The 21,322-nt window shown below is 44.6% G+C and overlaps 1 protein-coding gene across 7 annotated transcripts in view; it reads right to left on the bottom strand.

Annotated features, from left to right (window-relative positions):
* The window catches only part of LOC147011412 (uncharacterized), a 50,919-nt gene that overhangs the window by 5,300 nt on the left and 24,297 nt on the right, over window positions 1–21,322 (bottom strand). For 4 of the 7 annotated variants that reach the window (XM_085857842.1, XM_085857846.1, XM_085857847.1 and 1 more), the window contains 3 exons: window positions 15,987–16,010; window positions 12,136–12,229; window positions 10,994–11,096 (listed from right to left, as the gene is read on the bottom strand). In XM_085857842.1, coding sequence (XP_085713968.1) covers window positions 10,994–11,096; window positions 12,136–12,229; window positions 15,987–16,010 — 221 coding nt within the window. The remainder of the gene's footprint in view (window positions 1–10,993; window positions 11,097–12,135; window positions 12,230–15,986; window positions 16,011–21,322) is intronic. The other 3 variants (XM_085857843.1, XM_085857845.1, XM_085857844.1) reach the window with 3 other exon arrangements.

The raw sequence follows: 21,322 nt of genomic DNA, 5'->3' as shown, positions 1-21,322 counted from the left end.
GCACAGTTCCATGATCCCTATTTGTATCGGGTGGATCACTCTTGTTAGCGTTAAACAAGGCTACGAACCTTAATCATCTTGAGTTACTGGCTCGCAATGAACAGGAAGTCCGAGATCAAACCAATGAACCAGCCATAACTGATGTATCTGACAACCAAACGATGGATGTACCATCGCAGATATAATACATATTCCAGATGCAGCATCAGAAGATATGGCAATAGAGGCTGCAGACGAAACCACAACTTCGACATATAGAGTAATCATCATCGATTGCACGACTATTGTGAATTCTATGTTCAAAACTGATCAAATGAATACACGTCATGACTTTGCATGACAATCATTTCTTGACAAACTCAGCAACATGGCAGCAAATTACGATGAAGTAGGATTGCTGTTTGATAGACATCTCAACAAGTGCCTTAAATAACAAATGAGGAAAAAGAGGACAAAAGGGAAATCAACATATTACCATGTCAAGGATAGTACATTAATCCAGAATATTTAGCTGCCAAGAGACTAGATCACAACATGATCTCGAGCAACAGATTGAAGAAATTCATTGTGACCTCTGGAACAGAAATGAGGGCAACATTCATGTTCCAAACAACCTACTCACTCCCAGTCAAGATGAAGCAGATACTTTACTCTCGCTGCACGCCCTGACAAATGACAGAGACGCAGAGGTTGTGATTGATTCTCCAGATGCCGATGTCTTCCTCTCTGATCAAAGAGATCTCTCCAGATTCTCATAGAGAAGGGCAAACTGAAGAAAAACATTGCAGTCCAACCTATTTATGACAAGTTCGGACAAAAACATGCATCAGTGATATTCGGCTTCCATGTATTTACAGGGTCTGACATATCTGGTAGATTTGCTGGCAGAGCCAATGACTGGTCAATTGTAAGGGTGTGTTTAAAGGTGTTCATGTCTTGCGATGATGAGAACCTGGAAGCATTGGCATCACTAGGAAACAACGATCCATCTCCAGAAATATGCTCCCAGTTGGAACGACCTGTATGCGTGCTATACACGTCCAAAGTCCACACCAAAGTAAACGAGCTTCCTTGGTTCTTGTACTCAAATTGCACCACTGAGGGAGAGAGAGTCTTCCTCCCCAACGATTGGTTCGTTAACTTGGACATATTCATCAGGTACATTACATACATATCAACGATTTGGAGAAAGGCTGGAGAAAGTCACCCATGTCTCCCATCTCCATCTGAATGTCGTTGGAACTTTGATGCAGCTACATGACATTTTGCTCCAGTTCGGTGTTTGAATCCACCAGCTCTTTAAGCAATCATGAATTTGTTAAAATGTGGATGCAAAGGAATATGTAGTTGTTGGACTATCAATACACCAATGGACAACAAAGATTTTGCTACTGGGGTGTAAACATATGTTGTCGACTAAATCGAGTATGCCGATTCTGAATCTGAAGTCAGAATGTTCTCAGCACGTCAGGATTTTGAGTTATACATGTGGTCCAATTACAGTAGCTTGCCCTGGTGGGTGATTTTAATTGATCATAAAATTATTATTTTTCGTATTTTTGGTTTCAATTATAGCAACACAACTGTTATCGAATATTGTTTCTCATAAAAGAGCTTTAGAATGCACTTTAAATTATTAGAACTGGATGAAAACTGACCAAGCTATGAATTTTTTAAGGATAATTTTCCATGCGGCATTACAATTTCTTAACTAACCCTAAGGCCAAAAAAAAAAAAAATGTTGCATTGGCGTAACCCGTCCGACCCTAAAAATTCCGCCGACCCTACGTTTTTTTTTTGTTTTTTTGCTATCGAAAAATTTTGCCGAAAAAATTTGAAAAAAAAAAAACAAAACATTTTTATTGCTATTTTTGTTGTTTTGCTATCATTTTCAAGTATCTTGTTGATTGCGATCGCGATCGCAAAAACCCGGAAGCGTTTCGGACAGAACCCGCCGACAAAAAGGGTGGTACTTGAGCCGGGGGAGATTTTGGGAGGGATTTATTAGGAAAAAAAAAAAAAAAAAAGATCCCGACCGACCTACCCTATTTTTCAGTGACCCGTTACGCCAATGCAACATTTTTTTTTTGGGCCTAACCCTTGTGAACAACTTTGGAAAGGCATTGGATCATGATGGTAATGGCTTCCAATGTCTCAGAGAGAAGTTTGGCACAGAGAAAACTGATGTTGAACTCAAAGCAGGCATTTTCGCTGAGCCCCAGATCCGAGAACTGACGTGTGATCCCGAGTGAAAAAACAAACTGAGCCCACTTGAGTTTGCAGCATGGGAAGCATTTGTGTTGGTTGCGCAGAACTTTCTTGGGAACCATAGAGCTGAACAGTACGTGGAATTAGTGGACAACATGCTCAAGGGCTATCAGTGAATCGGTTGTAGGATGTCTCTTAAAATGCACTTCTTGCATTCTCATCTTGATTTCTTCCCACCTAATCTGGGTGAGGTAAGCGATGAGCATGGCGAAAGGTTCCACCGAGACATTTCGGTCATGGAAACTAGGTATCAAGGCCGGTTCAACCCAAACATGATGGATGATTACTGCTGGTTCCTACAACGGGAGACCAGTTCCACACACAAACGCAAGAGCAAGTGCCTCATACACTTCTGAACCACGTCAGAACAGTGCCTACGCTGACTATATTGAAAGGAAGAGTGTAAACTTGAAGTGTTGTTTCTGAATCGCTCACAATGGGGGCAGATTTCCCTATAAAATTTACACCCTTCCTAAGATTACTATGTTCTAATGTTTTATTAACTTCTTTTTCTGCAACTTGTTTCTGTTCTTGGGTTTGTATACTACACATTATACACAGAGATCAATCATTGTTATCTAAATATGACGTGAAAGTAATTACTAACCACTGATATATTAGATGTGCAATGTGGCGATCTGCAATAATAAAGTATCTAATACAGCATGCTGGGTATAATTCATACACACACATATTTTGATAACCTGACGTGCTGGCTAAATTCTGACGACACATTTGAAATCAGCGGCCCAGATTTAGCCAAGAACACCTGCATTCCCTTTAGTCGCAGATGAAAAGTTTTTTTGTTGTTGTTGGGTAGTGAATCAATGCACTGTGTATGTGGCTGTGTGGGTTGTAGCTGCAGCAACGAATTTAACACGGGCAAACAATTCGTGAGAGACTGGGATCATTGAGGTTCAAGTGTCAACCTATACAACGATAATCAACAGTAAAACACACAAAATACATGTCTGCCAATAATCTTAAGAGAGCTTATTCATTTGGAATAAATGTTCAGTGTGAACAATGCGATGTTTGCTTTCTCCTCTCAAAATGTGGGATTATGCATCCATTTGCTTTGGCATACTAGCGACATACAATTTTCATGGTGGCCATTTTGAAATTCAAAATGGCATCCATATTGTCTTTCTTACCTGTAATATCGTTTCTTTAGGTTTCTGTAGTTATAAGTATGGTATCAACATTAATAAATGAATTCACATCAGCAACTATAACTTATGTTTAAGGCCAACTGTTCCATAACGAGTGTCCATTCTCAATGCTGGTGGCCATCTTGGATTTGGTACCCTTACCCTGTTTGTAAAAAAATGCCACCCTATTTAAAAAAAAAAAAACTTTTGCAACCTAAAGAAACCGAATCGAGTGAAAGTTTACTTTTGACAAACATTTTGCATGAAATTATATGAGGACCAACACTAAAAGGGGTTGAAGCGAATATTTGGAAATTTCTGGTAAACCAAAACATCAAGCCTGTTCAATATACGCGTGATTGGCCGCATGGTGTAGTTATGATTTCTGTCAAGGTTAGACGAGACAAAAACTGAGTTATAAACAAACGAGCCAGTCAAATTTGAGCAGGGTTCATCATACGTGGAGTTTCTAAATTAATGCCCTGTGATCGGTTCTTTAGGGGAAATGGGAGTATTTAAAAATATTTCTTTATAAATCAATAGGATGGCTCATTACAAGGCCTCAGGTTATGACAATAATGTCAACAAACCCACATATAGTAACAAGCTTTGAGGATTAGATATTACGAGTGCATGCCCGTACGTGCAAAAAAAAAAATAAATTCAAACCGCGTGCCAGAAACAACAACCACACAGGCCGTTCCTTCGCCCTCGCGTGCCAGAAATAACAACCACACAGGCCATTCCTTCGCCCTCACGTGCCCGTACGTGTGTGGCCGTACGTGCAAAAAACTAAAAAAAAATATTTCAAACCGCGTGCCAGAAACAACAACCACACAGGCCGTTCCTTCGCTCTCGCGTGCCCGTACGTGTGTGGCCGTACATGCAAACCAAAAAAAAAAAAACTTTCAAACAACCACACAGGCAGTTCCTTCGCTCTCGTAAATGACGACTGGATTGTGGCATTGTGTTTATCTATAAATGCGCATAAGAAATCGAAAAATTATTATAATACAGTAAGTCATCACTATCCGGAAGTCCGTACATTGTAACCCGTAATGGGGAACGCGGCTGAGGATCTCTTCCCCAACGGCCATGCCCACGCAGCAACGTGTCCTGTCATTGGTTGGTAAATAAATGGCCATAACCTGGGAAGCACTTGTCCGATTAATATCAAACCTTGAAAAGGTACATACTCAGGTCCCCAGCAATATACCTGGCAAGTTTCAATCAGATCGGACCAGTGGTTGTCGAGAAACAGCGGTCACAGACACACAGACACACAGACACACACACACACACACACACACACACACACACACACACACACACACACACACACACACACACACACACACACACACACACACATTGCTGGAATTATAGATAGATGTGATTTGACTTGTTGATTTGTAGGTAATATGTAGACATATTGTTGCTGTTATGGAAATGGACCCCCAAGCATCCAGAGACGTGTAGGTTCCCAGTGCGAGTTATGTCATTAATTTAGATTCTTAGAATAATTTCCTCCCCATGTGTAGAGAGATGAGGGACAAATTGTGTGGGCTGAGCTCGGATTTCCCATCTTCATCTCACTCTCAATCTTACTATCCAGTATCCATGTAGTATTCCGTGCCCTGCCATGCTTCATCTTCATCTTTATCTTCATTTTCATCATTCCCTGTAATGCCTAAACCCCTTCATCTCTCAAAAACCCCGAAAGCCATATAGGAAACCTCCCTCACTTAACTTAAAACCACCTGTTCATTCCTTCATCTCACATCCTTCATCATTTTGTCTCCCAACTTCCAATTCACACCGTTCCCTCCCTCAGAACCTTGACCACCTTGAGTAATTCCGTACGAGTCACTGTATCCCGCATAATTATCCTGTAATTCCGTACGAGTAAACCCTTAAGCAGGTGTAAATAGCTGAGAAATTGCAATTGGATAGATCCATTTCTTTTCCTATTCATACAAACTGTTCATTCAAAACCCATATGACACGAACATTACAGAATTGCACGCTCACAGCATGCACGTGGAAAATGTCTTTCCTTCCAGAAAGGATAGCAGTGACCCATCTTAAGTGGTGGATGATTCTTGAGGGCACTCGAGAGACTCGGCGAGCCAGGAACCAGTGAGGAGGCACCACGAGCGAGTGGGAGGGACCTCAAACCACACCTGCGCTGGCCCCGATAAAAAGGAGGTGCACAGGTGAATATATGGAACCACCAAGGAGCAGACAGCAGAACCACCGAGAGACACCAGAGATTAGAACGGAACAGCACAGAGCAGAGCCACCGGAGAGGAGCTGCTGTGACAGAGCAGTGAATTGTCCTCGGGTTGTTGGTGAATAAATGTAGTTCTTGTGAATAAATGTGCTTGTTACCTAGTTGCACATTTCTGACCTGCTCACTCATGTCCTTTCTTTCATTGGTCCGATTTAGTGTGTAAGCATAGCGATACGGGAAATTGTACCCCTTTGATTGGCTCGGGGATGAGCCATCAGCCACCCACGATTCACTCGATTGTACATAATAGACGGGTGGCTGTTGAGGGCGTGACCCCTAATTAGGGAAGCCATGCCAACAGAAAGGTAACACATAACAACAGAGCGAAACCCTTGCCAGGCCGGTAGTCCTAATCGGCGGCCAATGTTGCATAACAACCAGTCGGACCACAGAGTTATCTGTGGCCAGTGGCCTCTGGGCCGCAGGTTGGGGAGACGAGGCCACCCCCTCCCCTCGTGGTAGCTCCCGACCCTGGTTCCGTCACAATATTATATATATATATAATTTTTCAAATTTGTTCAATGTGTTTGCTTGTATGAGTCGGAGCATTATTTTGGCCTTTCAGTATTTTATTTTCACTGCGTTTTAATGTGCAGAAACGAAAAGATAAGTAAATAAAAAAAATGCAGGGAATTACATTCATTGTATTGCTGCAGCTTCCAGGACAGTTCTTTAGGAGTTCTAATAATGGAAATGATTACTAAGACTCAGTGTGTCCAGCTCATTCAGAGTTCTGAGACAATGGGAAAATGTGTCATTTACAACTTTAGGAGCAAGACGTGCTTGTGGGGTGGAGAGAGGGGAGGGGGGGGGGAGGTGTGCCTGTACCTTCGGCCATTCCAATAACACCAGAGGCAGGGGTCATTGGGTCATTGTTTCCACACCGGCTGGGAATATATTAATTTCAGAAGGAACCAGAACTGCACTCGGTAGAGTGCCTACCTCCGCCAGGCTGAACAGTTCACGTTTTGTATCCCACTGATAGGCCGGATCTGGATGTGCACCTGAACCAAAACCAAAATCTCATCGGCTTGTTCACGTCACCTAACAAGGTCATCCACCTAGTTTTGTCATCACTCGTCCAAAACAATTTGAAATATCATGCTTTATATCGTTTTGGGCCTGATCGCTCAATTGTGAAGAATCACTTTAAAAAAAAAAAAAAAAGATAAAATAAATTCTCGTTTCCAAATCCGGATTCGGATCTTCACCAAAATCGAATCAATTTGTCATAGTCACACATCCAACCTGTCCACCAAATCGAGCCTGAATCCGTCCTCAACTTTTTTGGGGATATGCTGCTCACAGACAGACAGGGGTGAAAACAATCTCCATACAGCTTCGGTGGTGGAGATAATTAGCAGCACCTAATTTACTTCTCACAGAACATACGAGTAGCACCACTGGTTGTTCTGAATATGGAAGACCCATGGGATGGGTGGCAGAGGTGAAGGAAGTGGGTGGGTGGGTGGGGGGGGAAGATACGTATTGATCTGAAAGGTGAGGGCCATGTTGGCGTCTCTGATTGGCTGGCTTTCCTATATAATATAGCCATATAGCTCTTGGAAATTTGTGTTCATTAGGAGAGAGAAGAGAGAGAGAGAGAGAGAGAGAGAGAGAGAGAGAGAGAGAGAGAGAGAGAGAGAGAGAGAGAGAGAGAGAGAGAGAGAGAGAGAGAGAGAGATGAGAGGTGAGAGGTGAGAGGTGAGAGGTGAGAGGTGAGAGGTGATAGGTGATAGGTGAGAGGTGAGAGGTGAGAGGTGAGAGGTGAGAGGTGAGAGGTGAGAGAGAGAGAGAGAGAGAGAGAGAGAGAGAGAGAGAGAGAGAGAGAGAGAGAGAGAGAGAGAGAGAGAGAGAGAGAGAGAGAGAGATGAGAGATGAGAGATGAGAGATGAGAGATGAGAGAGAGATGAGAGGTGAGAGGTGAGAGGTGAGAGGTGAGAGGTGATAGGTGAGAGGTGAGAGGTGAGAGAGAGAGAGAGAGAGAGAGAGAGAGAGAGAGAGAGAGAGTTAGAGAGAGAGAGAGAGTTAGATAGAGAGAGAGAGAGAGAGTTAGATAGAGAGAGAGAGAGAGTTAGATAGAGAGAGAGAGAGAGAGTTAGATAGAGAGAGAGAGAGAGTTAGATAGAGAGAGAGAGAGAGAGTTAGATAGAGAGAGAGAGAGAGAGAGAGAGAGAGAGAGAGAGAGAGAGAGAGAGAGAGAGAGAGAGAGAGAGAGAGAGAGAGAGAGAGAGAGAGAGAGAGAGAGAGAGAGAGAGAGAGAGAGAGAGAGAGAGAGAGAGAGAGAGAGAGAGAGAGAGAGAGAGAGAGAGAGAGAGAGAGAGAGAGAGAGAGAGAGAGAGAGAGAGAGAGAGAGAGAGAGAGAGAGAGAGAGAGAGAGAGAGAGAGAGAGAGAGAGAGAGAGAGAGAGAGAGAGAGAGAGAGAGAGAGAGAGAGAGAGAGAGAGAGAGAGAGAGAGAGAGAGAGAGAGAGAGAGAGAGAGAGAGAGAGAGAGCCATTGGGGAGCAGCAGGTATGAAGCAGTCTGGTGCACAGTAATGGGCATGGTGCAGAGAGGCTGGAGCTGGGGCACGATCAGACGAGCGAACAAGTCGACCATCTGCAACCAAAGCCGGATACGACCTCAACCGCGATGACAACTCAGCCGACTCCGGCTCCCACGAGTAGCGTTTCCATTGTGTTGAGATTCAACAAAGACAGCTGTTGGGGCTCCAAAAGAATGAGAACAAGAACGCGGCGACATTTCATCAGAGGGACTATTAGCCACGTCGATCCCTTTCCCCCAAGGCAATCCAGCCGACGTGTGTTTGCTTGAAGTCAGAGAGTGTCTGCTCGGTGCAAGTGGGAAAAGATTGAACATTCAGAGGAAGTTTTCAATGTTCACTTTTGTGTCTGTTCGTCTTTCTGTGTCCTTTGTGTTCTTTCTGTTTCTATTCCTCAGTGCAGACTCCTCGGGACAATGTTCAATTGTCTTTATGATTAATTATTATTATTATTATTATTATTATTATTCATCAGAGTGACGGATTTTTAATCAGCGCTTGCCTGTGTAACCATTCCATATCGTAACTATGTGAGCAGGAGTTAAGTTCTCTCTCCATCGAGTTCAGCCTGTGGCTGCTGGTCGCATCATTGGTTGGGACGTGGCTATGCCGCTGATGCAGTGTCCCCCTTTCCAGTACACTGGTGCTCATTTTGCCGACCTCGGAAAGATGACAGGCTGAGTCAACCTCCTGGTGTATATTAATTCAGCGGCCGATGGGGCTTGAACTCAGGACCCCTAGCATCCAAAGCCACCACCCCAACCACTAAGCCAACACCAGGCAAGGAGTCAAGTAAAGTGGTTCAATTTTGTAAACACGCTGTTTCTGTCCCTACTTTGCTGCACGTACACAGTAAATGATTGAACTTACATAAGGACATTTCTGTCCACAATTGCAAATGTTTACTGCTTGGCCGATCCCTGAAATTGGACTGCAGTGAGACGGTTTTTTGGACCAGATGGTGGGCCAAAATAAATTCCCTCGGGAATGTGCCGAGGCCACGGTCCACGACGATGTCCACCTGAGGAAGGATTACACCTGACCTCGTCCAGATTGCTCGTATGACGCATGCTTTTCTGGGGTAACCCACAAAAGTTCGCTTACGGGCAACTTGTTTGCAATTTTAAATCAACCAATTCCCATTCTCCCGCTGCTCTCCCTCATGATATTCAGACACGCCGGAGGGAAATGTAGAAGAAAGTGAAAAATAATTAAATACTTACAAATTTTGGGTGCATTTGAAAAACAGAATTGAAGAGTTAGAATGCATTTTGTTTTTCATGTTCAACTATTTGTAGATCCTCGTGGAGGATCTCTAAGTCTGACTCACGTTGTGGTTCTTCATATTCTTCTTGTGGACTTGTTTGTTTCACAGCCTACAGTTTTCATCGAAACTTCCTGAAACTTGGCGTATATATGTAACAATACCCTGCGCAGACAGTAACCATCTCCGATTTTGAAAATTCCTCCTAGAAAGAAAAATTATGACGTCAAAATATCTCCGCTAATGGAAATCGCCAAAAAAATTATCTCCGAAACTAGGCAAGCTTTTTGAATTCTGTTTGCGGGAATCGAACAGGGCATTAGCAGAGATGAACTAGAGGGGGAGCACTCGGTAGAGTACAAAACCTCCACCGCCAATACTGCTGGGTCACTTAAGTGAACCTGATATCCTATTCATTGTAGGTCAAAACGGATCAGACTCTACTGAACCACGATTGAATAAACTAAACTAGATCGACGCGCATGTAGAAATGCTAAAAAAAAAAAAAATCGAAATTCTTTTTGAAAAAAAAATTGCAAAATGAATGGGTTTTTTTTCTATAACAAATTTTTTTTTGTTTGGGTTGGAAATCACTTAAAACATGTAGAAATGTAAAAAAAGAAAAATTCAAATATTTTTCAAATAAAATCGAAATTTTTTTGAAAAAAAGTTGCAAATTTTTCGAAGTTTTTTTTTTTGGAACAAATCCAAATCTAATGGCATGATCCTTGGACCATACCTAATCCCCCACCAAGTTTCGTCGAAATCCGTCCAGGAGTTTTTCCGTAATACTGTTCACAAACAAACAAACAAACAGACAGGGGTGAAAACAGTAACCTCCATCCATCTTCGATGGCGGAGGTTAATTACCGCACATATGATACATCACTATGACGTCGTATCAATTTTGATGACGTCATTCCTATTTTTTGACATTTTTTGTTTCACAACCCAGAGTTTTCATCGGATCTTCGTGAAACTTGCCATGTATATGCAGGAAGCCCACGCGCAGGCACTAACCATCTCCGATTTTGGAAATTCTTCCTACAAAAAAAACGTTGACGTCATAAATATCGCCGCTAATGGAAATCGCCGATACCATTATCTCCGAAACTAGGCAAGCTGTTTGAATTTTGTTTGCGGGAATCAAGCCGGGCATTAGCACAGATAATTCATCGCAAACCTGATACATCACAATGACGTCATATTCGTTTTCATGACGTCATCATTAAGAGGACGAGGATCTTAGGTCATTTGAGCTTGTTAATTGACCATTCAGATGAAACCACCCGGAAACAGCCCTGGCTGCTATCTCGTGTTATCAAGAAAGAAATCAAGGTAAGAATAAAAAAAAAATCTCCATCATTTAGCTTGGCAATCGGCCAATTTTGAGACAAAAATGGAGAGGAAAATCGATCAATTACAGGAAGTCTGCCACGTCGGACCGCCCCCATCCTCCTTCATTGTTGTCTCACCGTTAAAGGAACGCGATCTCCTGCTCTCCGTCTATCGCCTTCTTCCATTTCTTTGCTGGAGCTCACTCTGCCTCGCTCGGCTCCTCCCTTCCTTCTCTGCCTTCTGATACAAACATAAATCAGAATCATTTGAAGAGAAGAGATCAAACTGTGTACACACCGTCTGACACCAGGAATCATTTGGCCTCACTACAATTATTGGGCCGGCAGGATAGCCGAGAGGTACACGCACTCACCTCTGAATTGTCCAGCCTGGGTTAAAATCTTCCCCCGGCTTTAAACTGCCATTCTGGGGTTTCGCAGGCAGGACGATTCGTGAATGAGTGCGTCGTCCCTCGGATGGACGTTACACATCGCGTCCCGTCTGTGGACCTTAAACATCCCACGGTGTCCGTGAAGAGCAAGCGAGTTATTCCCAGCACCGTGAACAAATTGCAATTTTCCTGTTTTAACCTCTACAGGGGCACTGCATCAGTGGCACAGCCACGTCCCCCAGCAAATTAGGCCACCCACAGCCATGTGCTGCATACGAACGAAGAAGAAGATTACAATACTTCTGGAGAGCTTGTTTATGTCAAATCAATGCGACGTTAAAATGGCAAATCGATGAATGGCAGGAAATACCACCTGCCCAATGACTGGCGATGAAAGTCTTGTGCGGTTTCTCAGCCAATCAAGGGCCCACAAGGCAAGACGTGGTGGACGCCACATAAATGATTGCGAAATTCACTGATGTTCCATTGACTGCATGTTGGAACCAGGATCTAATTACGAATTAATCCGCTGGTTGCATCATCACCAAGGTGCTGCTGCTGCTGCTGCTGCTGCTGCAGCCTGTCTGCCCGTTGGGACAGGAATTTGGAATTTGGCCAGGGTGTAGGCACACAATGGCCTACTCTTTGTGAGACATCGTGGTACCTTCAACGTCCACCAGCTAATGTGAGCAGATGGGACACCCGGGCTGGTGCCCATCTAGGGACGGCACAAATTCACGATGAAACGCGCTGCCTGCGAAGCACCGCGTCGTTTATAATCTGGTTGGGAATCCAACCAATACGTCTCTCAAAATGTGGCCACACAGATATTGGAATAAAAATGTAATACCAAATGTGAAAAGGCCTGCCGTTCCACCTCTTTCTTACCTGTACGCGAAGCAGCAGAGGAGAGCGGTGGCAAGTAGAGCAAAGCAGATTCCAGAGATGGTAATGGCTCGTTTCTGGTACTCTGCTCGGCTCTCTGAGGAGAAATAAGTCGAGGGGGTTTGAACCTATTAGTACACACGATCAGCTGACGGACGCCACATTTTTACAACAGCGGAGGCAATGCAAGTGTGCAATACACAAGAACTAAACAAAAACAAAGACAACGACAACGGCACCGAGAGAGAGAGAGAGAGAGAGAGAGAGAGAGAGAGAGAGAGAGAGAGAGAGAGAGAGAGAGAGAGAGAGAGAGAGAGAGAGAGAGAGAGAGAGAGAGAGAGAGAGAGAGAGAGAGAGAGAGAGAGAGAGAGAGAGAGAGAGAGAGAGAGAGAGAGAGAATAGTCTCTTGAGCCTCGCACGCTCATTCTGAACAACAATATCTTCGTTAACTGAACACGCTACTATCATGGCCCGTACACCCGTACCATCCATGCACCCTATCATGTCTCATACATTGCCATTATCCGTAGCTTCATTGATTATTGATTAATTATTAGGATATTCAACGACCGCTTGTGCGCACATTAAGACTAAATTGCATCAATGAAGGTGGATATGAAATAAATTTCAAGCTATGTTCCCCATGCCGAGTCGATCATATGTATGAAGTTTCGCATCGATCTGTTAAGCAGTTCTGGAGAGGAAGAATTTTTTTTAATGTTTTTATATTCAATCCAATATGGCCGCAAGACCACATGACCGATGACGGCGTAAATTTTATTCTTCACTCACATCGGCTCGTAGATCAGACGCATGAAGTTACGGACTTTTCGCATAAGGATTTTGATTCAACCAATTATGGCTGAAATACCACTTCACCGATGATGTCATCATTATTAGCCTATATATACCATGGGGAATTGACGGCAGATGCCAAATTTGAATAATTTTTGTTGAGCGGTTTCATAGCAAAAGATGTCCAAAAATTTTGAAAAAAATAAATAAAAGGAAATATTCTTAATGGGGAGTCCCTCCTGTTTTTTAAGGTTTCCCATCGATCCGACAAGTGGTTGCAGAGAATTTTTTTTGAAATGACAATGTATGGACGTAGACACAGACAGACAGACACACAGACAGAGACAAACAGAGGTGTTCTATCTATCCGTCCATGGGGACCATACTCTGTGCAGAGCGTTGGTGCTGCCTAAGCTGTCTCTTGGCTATTGGGAACAATCCTGGATGGGTCACCACTCCGACACAGGATTACAGCAAGCTGGCACTCATTTTGCCAACCTTGCATGGATGATAGGCAGAGTCAACCCCACCTGGTATTAATTCAACAGCCAAGTGAGATTTGAACTCAGGATCCGAGGATCCCAAGCCCACCACCTTAACCATTAAACCAACACCAGGCATGAGGTGTTCCAATAGTCTCACATCCCTTCAGCACAAGGCAAAAAAATGCCAAAAAGAGCAAGGCATGCCCACTCAAGGATACACCCACCCGGCCATGCCCCGCCCACTCATTAGCTCAAAAACAAACAAACAACAATTGAGGACATTAATTAAGGACCAGATGAGGAACTATTTAAACAAATACAAACTCATTTAAGGTAGTCAGCATGGGTTTAACAAAGGTAGTTCCTGTCGAGCAAATCTTGAGGAGTTCCATGAAGCAGTGGATGAGGGAAAGACAGTGGACATGGTATATCTAGAGTTTAAGAAGTCCTTTGATAAGGTACCACATCGGAGGTTGTTAGCCAAAATGAGGGGTTGTGGAGTGGCTGGTCAGGTAGATAATTGGATTTCAAACTGGCTTCGTGGTAGGAAGCAAAGAGTGGCTGTGAGTGGTAGGATCTCTTGCTGGGAGGTTGTAAGTAGTGGGGTACCTCAAGGATCAGTAGTCGGACCATTACTATTCATTATTTACATCAACGATCTCGATAATGGGGTAAAGAGTAAGCTTTCCAAATTTGGAGATGACACAAAGCTTGGAGGTGAGGTGGATAGCAGAGGGGGTAGTGAACAGATACAGGAAAGTATTGATACTTGTATAGATTGGGCAAAAGATTGGCAGATGGAATTTAACCGGGCAAGTGTCAGGTGTTGGGGATGGGAAAGAACAATGAAAATAGAGATTACAGGATGTAAGGGGTAATTTTGGAGCGTGTCACACAGGAGAAGGATCTGGGGTGGTAATAGATATGGGAGATAAGCAGGCAAGCACAGTGCCAGGCAGCTATAGGTAAAGCAAATGGGGTTTTAGCTTGTATTAGGAGGGGGATCATTTATAAATCAAAAGAGGAGGTGCTAACATTGTACAGGAATTTAGTGAGGGCTACATCTAGAACATTGTGTGCAGTTTTTGTCACCACAGTTCTGGAAGGACATAGATGCCATTGAGAAGGTTCAGCATAGGGATACTAGATTGATTCCGGGCCGAGCTCGACTCAGCTACGAGGAGCGGCTGAAGGAGACGGGGCTTTATGCACTAGAAAGGAGGCGGTTAAGAGGAGATATGACAGAGATGGTGATTATTAAGATTATGAAAGGTGCAGATAAAATAAGTGAAGATGAATTATTCAACAGAGTAGACAGTGATAGGACCAGGGGCCATAGCTTGAGAGTAAAGAAGAGGAGAGTTAACACGGTAGTAAGGAAGGGGATTTTTACCCAGAGAGTAGTTAATGCATGGAATGGTCTCCCTGGAAAGGTAGTGGCAGCAGAAACAGTAGAAAAGTTTAAATTAGAATTAGATAGGGATCTGGAAGTTATGGAGATAGAGGGGGATGTTGATAAGACTTTTTGGTAGTTTAAGCATTGGTGGGTGATTGTGTATGGAGTGCTGTTGGTGGGGGTCTTGTCAAGGGGGGTTGTGTGGTTGATGTGTGTGTTTTAACCAAGCCCATGCCCCCTCCCCTGAGGGGAAGGAAAAGAAAATTCAAAAACTACAGAAAATAATAATAATAATAATAATAATAATAATAATAAAATAAAAACAAAGAAACAACAAACAAAAATATTTATTTCATGAATTAAAAACAATTTTTGGTATTTCTTCCTTGGATCTTGTGTCGATAAATTAGCCCAGGCATGATGGGCTGAACATCCTCCACCCGTGCTAGATTTCCCTGGAAACAATGGCACTTGCATGCACGAAACTCCTTCTGCACCTAAAGAAATATGCATGGACTGGAATATGACAACAAATTTAATAGAGAAATGGAAACGAGAAGCCATCCGGTGCTTGTGAGTAAAATAATGTTCTTGCGAGCCGGGGGGGGGGGGGTACTGAGTGCTCTCATTTTGCATCTCGGAAGAGAGCAGCTTGTTTTAGCTTCGTGTCACCTCCAGTTTTATTCCTCTCGTAGTCGTCCTGCACTCCCATTTGAAGTCAGACATACGTGAGCGCGTCTAATGGAGAGTGATGAAAATGGCAGGGCCTCCCTTTTGCCTCTTCTCCTTCCTCCACCACTGGAACCTGCAACTATTCCTCTCCCTCCACACCCAACAACTTGCGTCAACGATCCTTAAAAAGGACGCTGTGATTGGGGGACGGAGTGGGTGAGTTCAAATAACCACAACTAATGTGAAATCAATAGGGGAAAACAATGAGGAATCGGTGTTGTACAACTGATAAGTCAAAGGAGGTATGTCTCCTGGGAAGAATGGGGATGCAATGAACGGAGATCTTGAACCGTCGTTGGACTGAACCCTTGTGGCTTTGCCTCCATCGTGTTCAAGTGTTATAAAGTGAAACGTCAGATAAACACGAGGACAAAAAGGAGGGAATACATAGAAGGAAGTGAAGCATCAGGACAACGACATGCAAATAATAAAATGGAGTCAATTACCCATCAGCTCCATTCCCAGGTTGGCTTTGCATGCAGAAAAGTGGGGAAAGAACATCAATGTGTTATTAATTTGATCATGCATAATCAATCAATCCATCTCATATTGTAAACCTGATCACGCTTAATCAATCAATCAATCTCATACTGTGAACTTCATCAGGTTCAATCAATCAATCCATCTCATATTGTAAACTTGATCAGGCTCAATCAATCAATCCTCTCATATTGTAAACTTGATCAGGCTCAATCAATCAATCCATCTCATATTGTAAACTTGATCAGGCTCAATCAATCAATCCATCTCATGTTGTCAAACTGATCATGCTTAACCATGCAATCCATCTCATATTGTAAACCTGATCATGCTTAATCAATCGATCCATCTCATATTTCAAACCTGATCATGCTTAATCAATGAATCCATCTCGTATTGTCAAAATGATCATGATTAATCAATCAATCCTTCTCATATTGTGAACTTGATCAGGCTCAATCAATCAATCCATCTCATGTTGTCAAACTGATCATGCTTAACCATGCAATTCATCTCATATTGTAAACCTCAGGTCAGGTATGGGAGCATGTGCCAGAACAGCGCGTCGCTGCGTCCACTTTCCGCCGGTACTCCAGGGGCCTCCGTCTGGCCATCCCCCAGGCAGATGCCAGGCCCATCCCCATCTCCTTGAGATGCTGGTCAACTTGCTGCAACCATGAGGCACGTGGTCGGCCCACTGGCCTCCTCCACTCATGAGACTCCCTCGCTGAGAGAATCTGGTGAGCAGGATCAGCGTCAGGAAAACGAGCCACATGTCCATACAGCCGCAGCTGACGCTCACGGACTATGCAGGTAACAAATCTCATCCGAGTCTCTCTCAGCAACCGCTCGTTGGACACAAAATCCGACCAGCGATAGCCAAGGATTCTCCGAAGAGACCTGGTACCAAAGGAATTAAGTCTCCGTCTCAGATCCTTGGTCAAAGTCCAAGTCTCGCACCCATAGAGCAAGACTGGAAGTACCAAGGACCTGAAGACTCGGACTTTCGTCCTCCCGCACAGGTACCGGCAGCGCCACCCCCCATGATCCAGTGAATCCATGACTCCCCAGGCCCGACCCAGACGTCTATTGACCTCCGGCTCACAACCTGCGGAGACATGAATATCACTGCCAAGGTAAGTGAATCTATCCACGACCTCAACATCCTCACCACAAACAGACACAGACAGGACAGCAGCATCCAAGATGTCACCGAAAGCCTGGATCTTAGTTTTGACCCAAGAAACCCGTAATCCCAACGGCTCCGACTCCTCATTCAGCACCTCGAGGGCCCCCAAGAGGATGTCTAAAGTCTCCGCAAAGATGACTGCATCATCTGCAAAATCAAGGTCCGAGATCTTGACATTGCCAAACGATGCACCGCAACTTGATCTCTCCGACATCCTCCCAAAAATCCAGTCCATACAAGTGCTGAAAGTGTGGGGGCAAGTACACACCCCTGACGAACTCCAGTAACAACTGGAAATAAGTCAGAGATGGTACCACCACACTTCACAGCACTCTCAGTACCAGAGTAGAGTTCAGACATCAGATCGATCAGTTTTGGTGGCACCCCACGAAGACCAAGAATCCTCCAGAGGACATCCTGATTCACTGAATCGAACGCTTTACAGAGATCAACATAGGCTGCAAGCAGCCCCTGCCGAAACTCTCGTCTGCGTTCGGTGAGGACACGAAGTGCAAGGATACGGTCAATCGTTGACCTCTTTGGTGTAAAGCCTGACTGCTCTGGACGCTGGTGCTCAAGCAGATGGTGGCGAACCCTATCAAGAATTATCCGAGCAAAGACCTTGCCCGGCACTGAGAGCAGCGTCACCCCTCGGTAGTTGTTGCAGTCTTGGCGATCACCCTTCCCTTTCCAGAGAGGGACAACAAGGCCCCTCTTCCAGTCAGTTGGGATGATGCCTGTGTTCCAGGCAGAGCACAAAACTGCATGCAACGACGCGAGTGCAGCATTTCCACCAGCCTTGAGAAGTTCGGCATGGATGCCACAGATCCCTGGAGCTTTGCCCCGTTTCAACTGGTTCACCGCAGCCCATGTTTCCACAAGCGATGGTGGACCACAGTTGGATTCGAGGGTCAGCAACAGGGATTGTAACACCCTTGACGTCCAACTCGACAGCTGGGGGATCAGCCTGGTACAACCGCTCAAAGTAACCGGCCCAGCGGGCCTTCACTTCAGACTCCTCTGTCAAGAGCCTACCACTCTCTGCTCGAACTGCAGTGCTCCGAGGGATGGGCTTGGATGAACGTAATGCGCGAATTCCCCTGTAAGCGGGACGAGAATCACCTGTCCACAGGTGATGCTCTACCCCCTCACAGATTCCTCGCACATAGGCCTCCTTGTCCACCCTCAGTGCACGTACAGTTTTACGCCTCAGCTCCCTGAACAGCTCAGCTCTGCCATTCAGCCTGGCCCTGCGACTCTGGTCAATGGTATCCAGTGTCCCTTGAGAGACAAAATTCTTCTTTGCCCTGCGGTGAACTCCAAGGCATCCACCGGCAACATCAAGGACGGTGGTCTTGAAGGTGCTCCACAACTCTTCAGGACCCCCAAAGCACCCAGACCCCCCAAGTGTCCACTCAGCCTGTTCGCAAACTCCTCAGCTACTCTCTCATCCCTGAGCTTGGCAACATCCAGCCTAGGCTGGGATGGTACCATTCTCCAGGATTTAAGGTGCAGCTTTAGAGTTGCTACAACAAGCCTGTGGTCAGTATTGAGGAACTGAGCACTCCGGTAGACCCTGCAGTTCTGGATCATCCTCCAACGACCGTCAATGAGGACATGGTCAATCTCCTTTGCCACACCGCCAGCGTTGGAATACCAAGTCCAGCGATGAGCTTGCGGGCGCTGAAACCATGAACCAGCCACCCTAAGTCCATGACTTCTTGCAAAGTCAAGGAACTTAGTGCTATTCTGGTTCATAGTTCCTGACCCATGGGGACCAACACACACCTCATAACCGTCCCTATCAGTTCCAGTCGATGCATTGAAATCCCCCAAGACTAGAAGTGTATCTCGTCTGGGGCACTGATCAACCACAGACTCGAGTGTGGCGTAGAATGTGTCCTTCACGGTAAGATCACTCGCCTCAGTCGGAGCATAAATAGAGACCAGGGAAATGACACCTAAGGAGTGACGAATCCTTAATCTCATAATACGCTCGTTGACCGGTGTTACCTCAATTATCATTGGGGTCAGCTTATTGGACACAGCTACAGCAACTCCTTGGGTATGGTAACCATCAGAGCGACCAGACCAATAGTAGGTGTAACCACCCACCATTATCTCGCCGCAATCCGGTCTCCGAACCTCAGAGAGAGCTGCAATCCCGATGTCCAAACGCTTGAGCTCAGATGATAACAGAGACAGGTGATCATCCTCTCTTAGGGATAGGACATTCCAGGCACCCACCCGAAGGGACCGCCTCAGGTTAACCCAAGGAGACCGCCGTCTGGTGGACGACACCTCAGCACCACTCCGACACACTCTCCCGCAATCTGACCCAGGGATGTTACCCCGTGGTTTCCCTCCTATCAAAGATTGGGGGTCCCGAAGGCTTTGCCCCAATCCCATCATCCGGTGAGCTGCCCTGCGAAGGGAAGCTGCACAGGAGGTACTCCCACGGAGTGGGTTTTCAGATTTTTTTGCGTTTTTGCGTTTTGCGGAATGAAGCGTTTTACGGTGGCTGGAGTGCAAATCCTGCCACCAACCTCCTTATAAGAAGTAACCCAACTGCAGGAGGACGTCCGCAGACACAGTTGGGCACTAGATATGGATGGCCGTTGGCTCATAAGGAGCTCCTCCGCCCTTTGACAGGTTTTGTTTTTAATCCTGCTGGGTGTCCATATCCAAACACCCTCCTCACCAGAAAACCTGGTGGGGGAGACGGTTTAGTCGCCGACAACCCGACCATGGAACAGGTTAGTACAGGTTTACATGGTACCTGTAGCAGGTCACAGATCGAACCTGACCTGACAACGACAATTGTAAACCTGATCACGCTTAATCCATCAATCCATCTCATATTTCAAACCTGATCATGCTTAATCAATCAATACATCTCAAATTGTCAACCTGATCATGCTCAATCAATCAATCCATCTCATGTTGTCAAACTGATCGGGCTCAATCAATCAATCCATCTCATATTGTCAACTTTATCATGCTAAATCAATCAATCCATCTCATATTGTCAACTTTATCATGCTTAATCAATCAATCCATCTCATATTGTAAACTTGATCAGTCACGCTTAATCAATCAATTCATCTCATGTTGCCAAAATGATTGGGCTCAATCAATCAATCCATCTCATATTGTAAACTTGATCACGCTAAATCAATCAATCCATCTCATGTTGTCAAACTGATCGGGCTCAATCAATCAATCCATCTCATATTGTCAACTTGATCACGCTTAATCAATCAATACATCTCATATTGTAAACTTGATCATGCTTAATCAATCAATCCATCGCATCTATCTATAATTCCAGCAATCTCTGTGTGTGTGTCTGTCTGTGTCTGTGTGTCTGTGACTGCTGTTTCTCGACAACCACTGGTCCGATCTAATTGAAACTTGCCAGGTATATTGCTGGGGACCGGAGGATGTGCCTTTTCAAGGTTTGATATTAATCGGACAAGTGCTTCCCAAGTTATGGCCATTTATTTACCAAACCAATGGGAAGACACGTTGTTGCGTGGGCGTGGCCAATGGGGAAGGGAAGCACAGCCACGTTCCCCATTACGGGTTACAACGTACGGGCTTCCGGAGAGTGATGACTTCGTGTATTCTAATAATTTCTCGATTTCTTATGCGCATTTATAGATAAACACAATGCCCCAAGTTATGATCTTTTCATATTAGACGGTGTATAAATTTGGGTAACAGAGTGAGCTGGTATGCTCCGAAGCAGGAAGTAAATTATTTTTTGCACGTTTTTTTTCTCCTCTTTCCTCTTCTCTTTGTGTTTTTCTTTGCGATGACATTGGGAAAAGGCAAAATACGTTGGCGCTAATTGAATAATTGGCCATTAAGAATAAATTGCGAATAATCGCAACTGGCATATGCGAACTTCCGGACAGTGAGGACTTCACTTCCGGAGAGTGACGATTACTGTATTCTTTCTCGATTCTTTCTCGATTTCTTTCTCGATTTCTTTCTCGATTCTTTCTTTCTCGATTTCTTTCTCGATTTCTTTCTCGATTTTATTAAACCCAATACCCCAATCCAGTCAGTGACGATTACTGTATTCTTTCTCCATTTTTTTTCTTGATT

The sequence above is a fragment of the Eptatretus burgeri genome, chromosome 15, assembly GCF_056783735.1.
Source record: "Eptatretus burgeri isolate ZD-2024b chromosome 15, Ebu_testis_v1, whole genome shotgun sequence".
Taxonomy (NCBI): domain Eukaryota; kingdom Metazoa; phylum Chordata; class Myxini; order Myxiniformes; family Myxinidae; genus Eptatretus; species Eptatretus burgeri.
The sequence above is the reverse complement of the archived record's forward strand: the minus strand, read 5'-3'. Positions and strand labels throughout refer to the sequence as shown.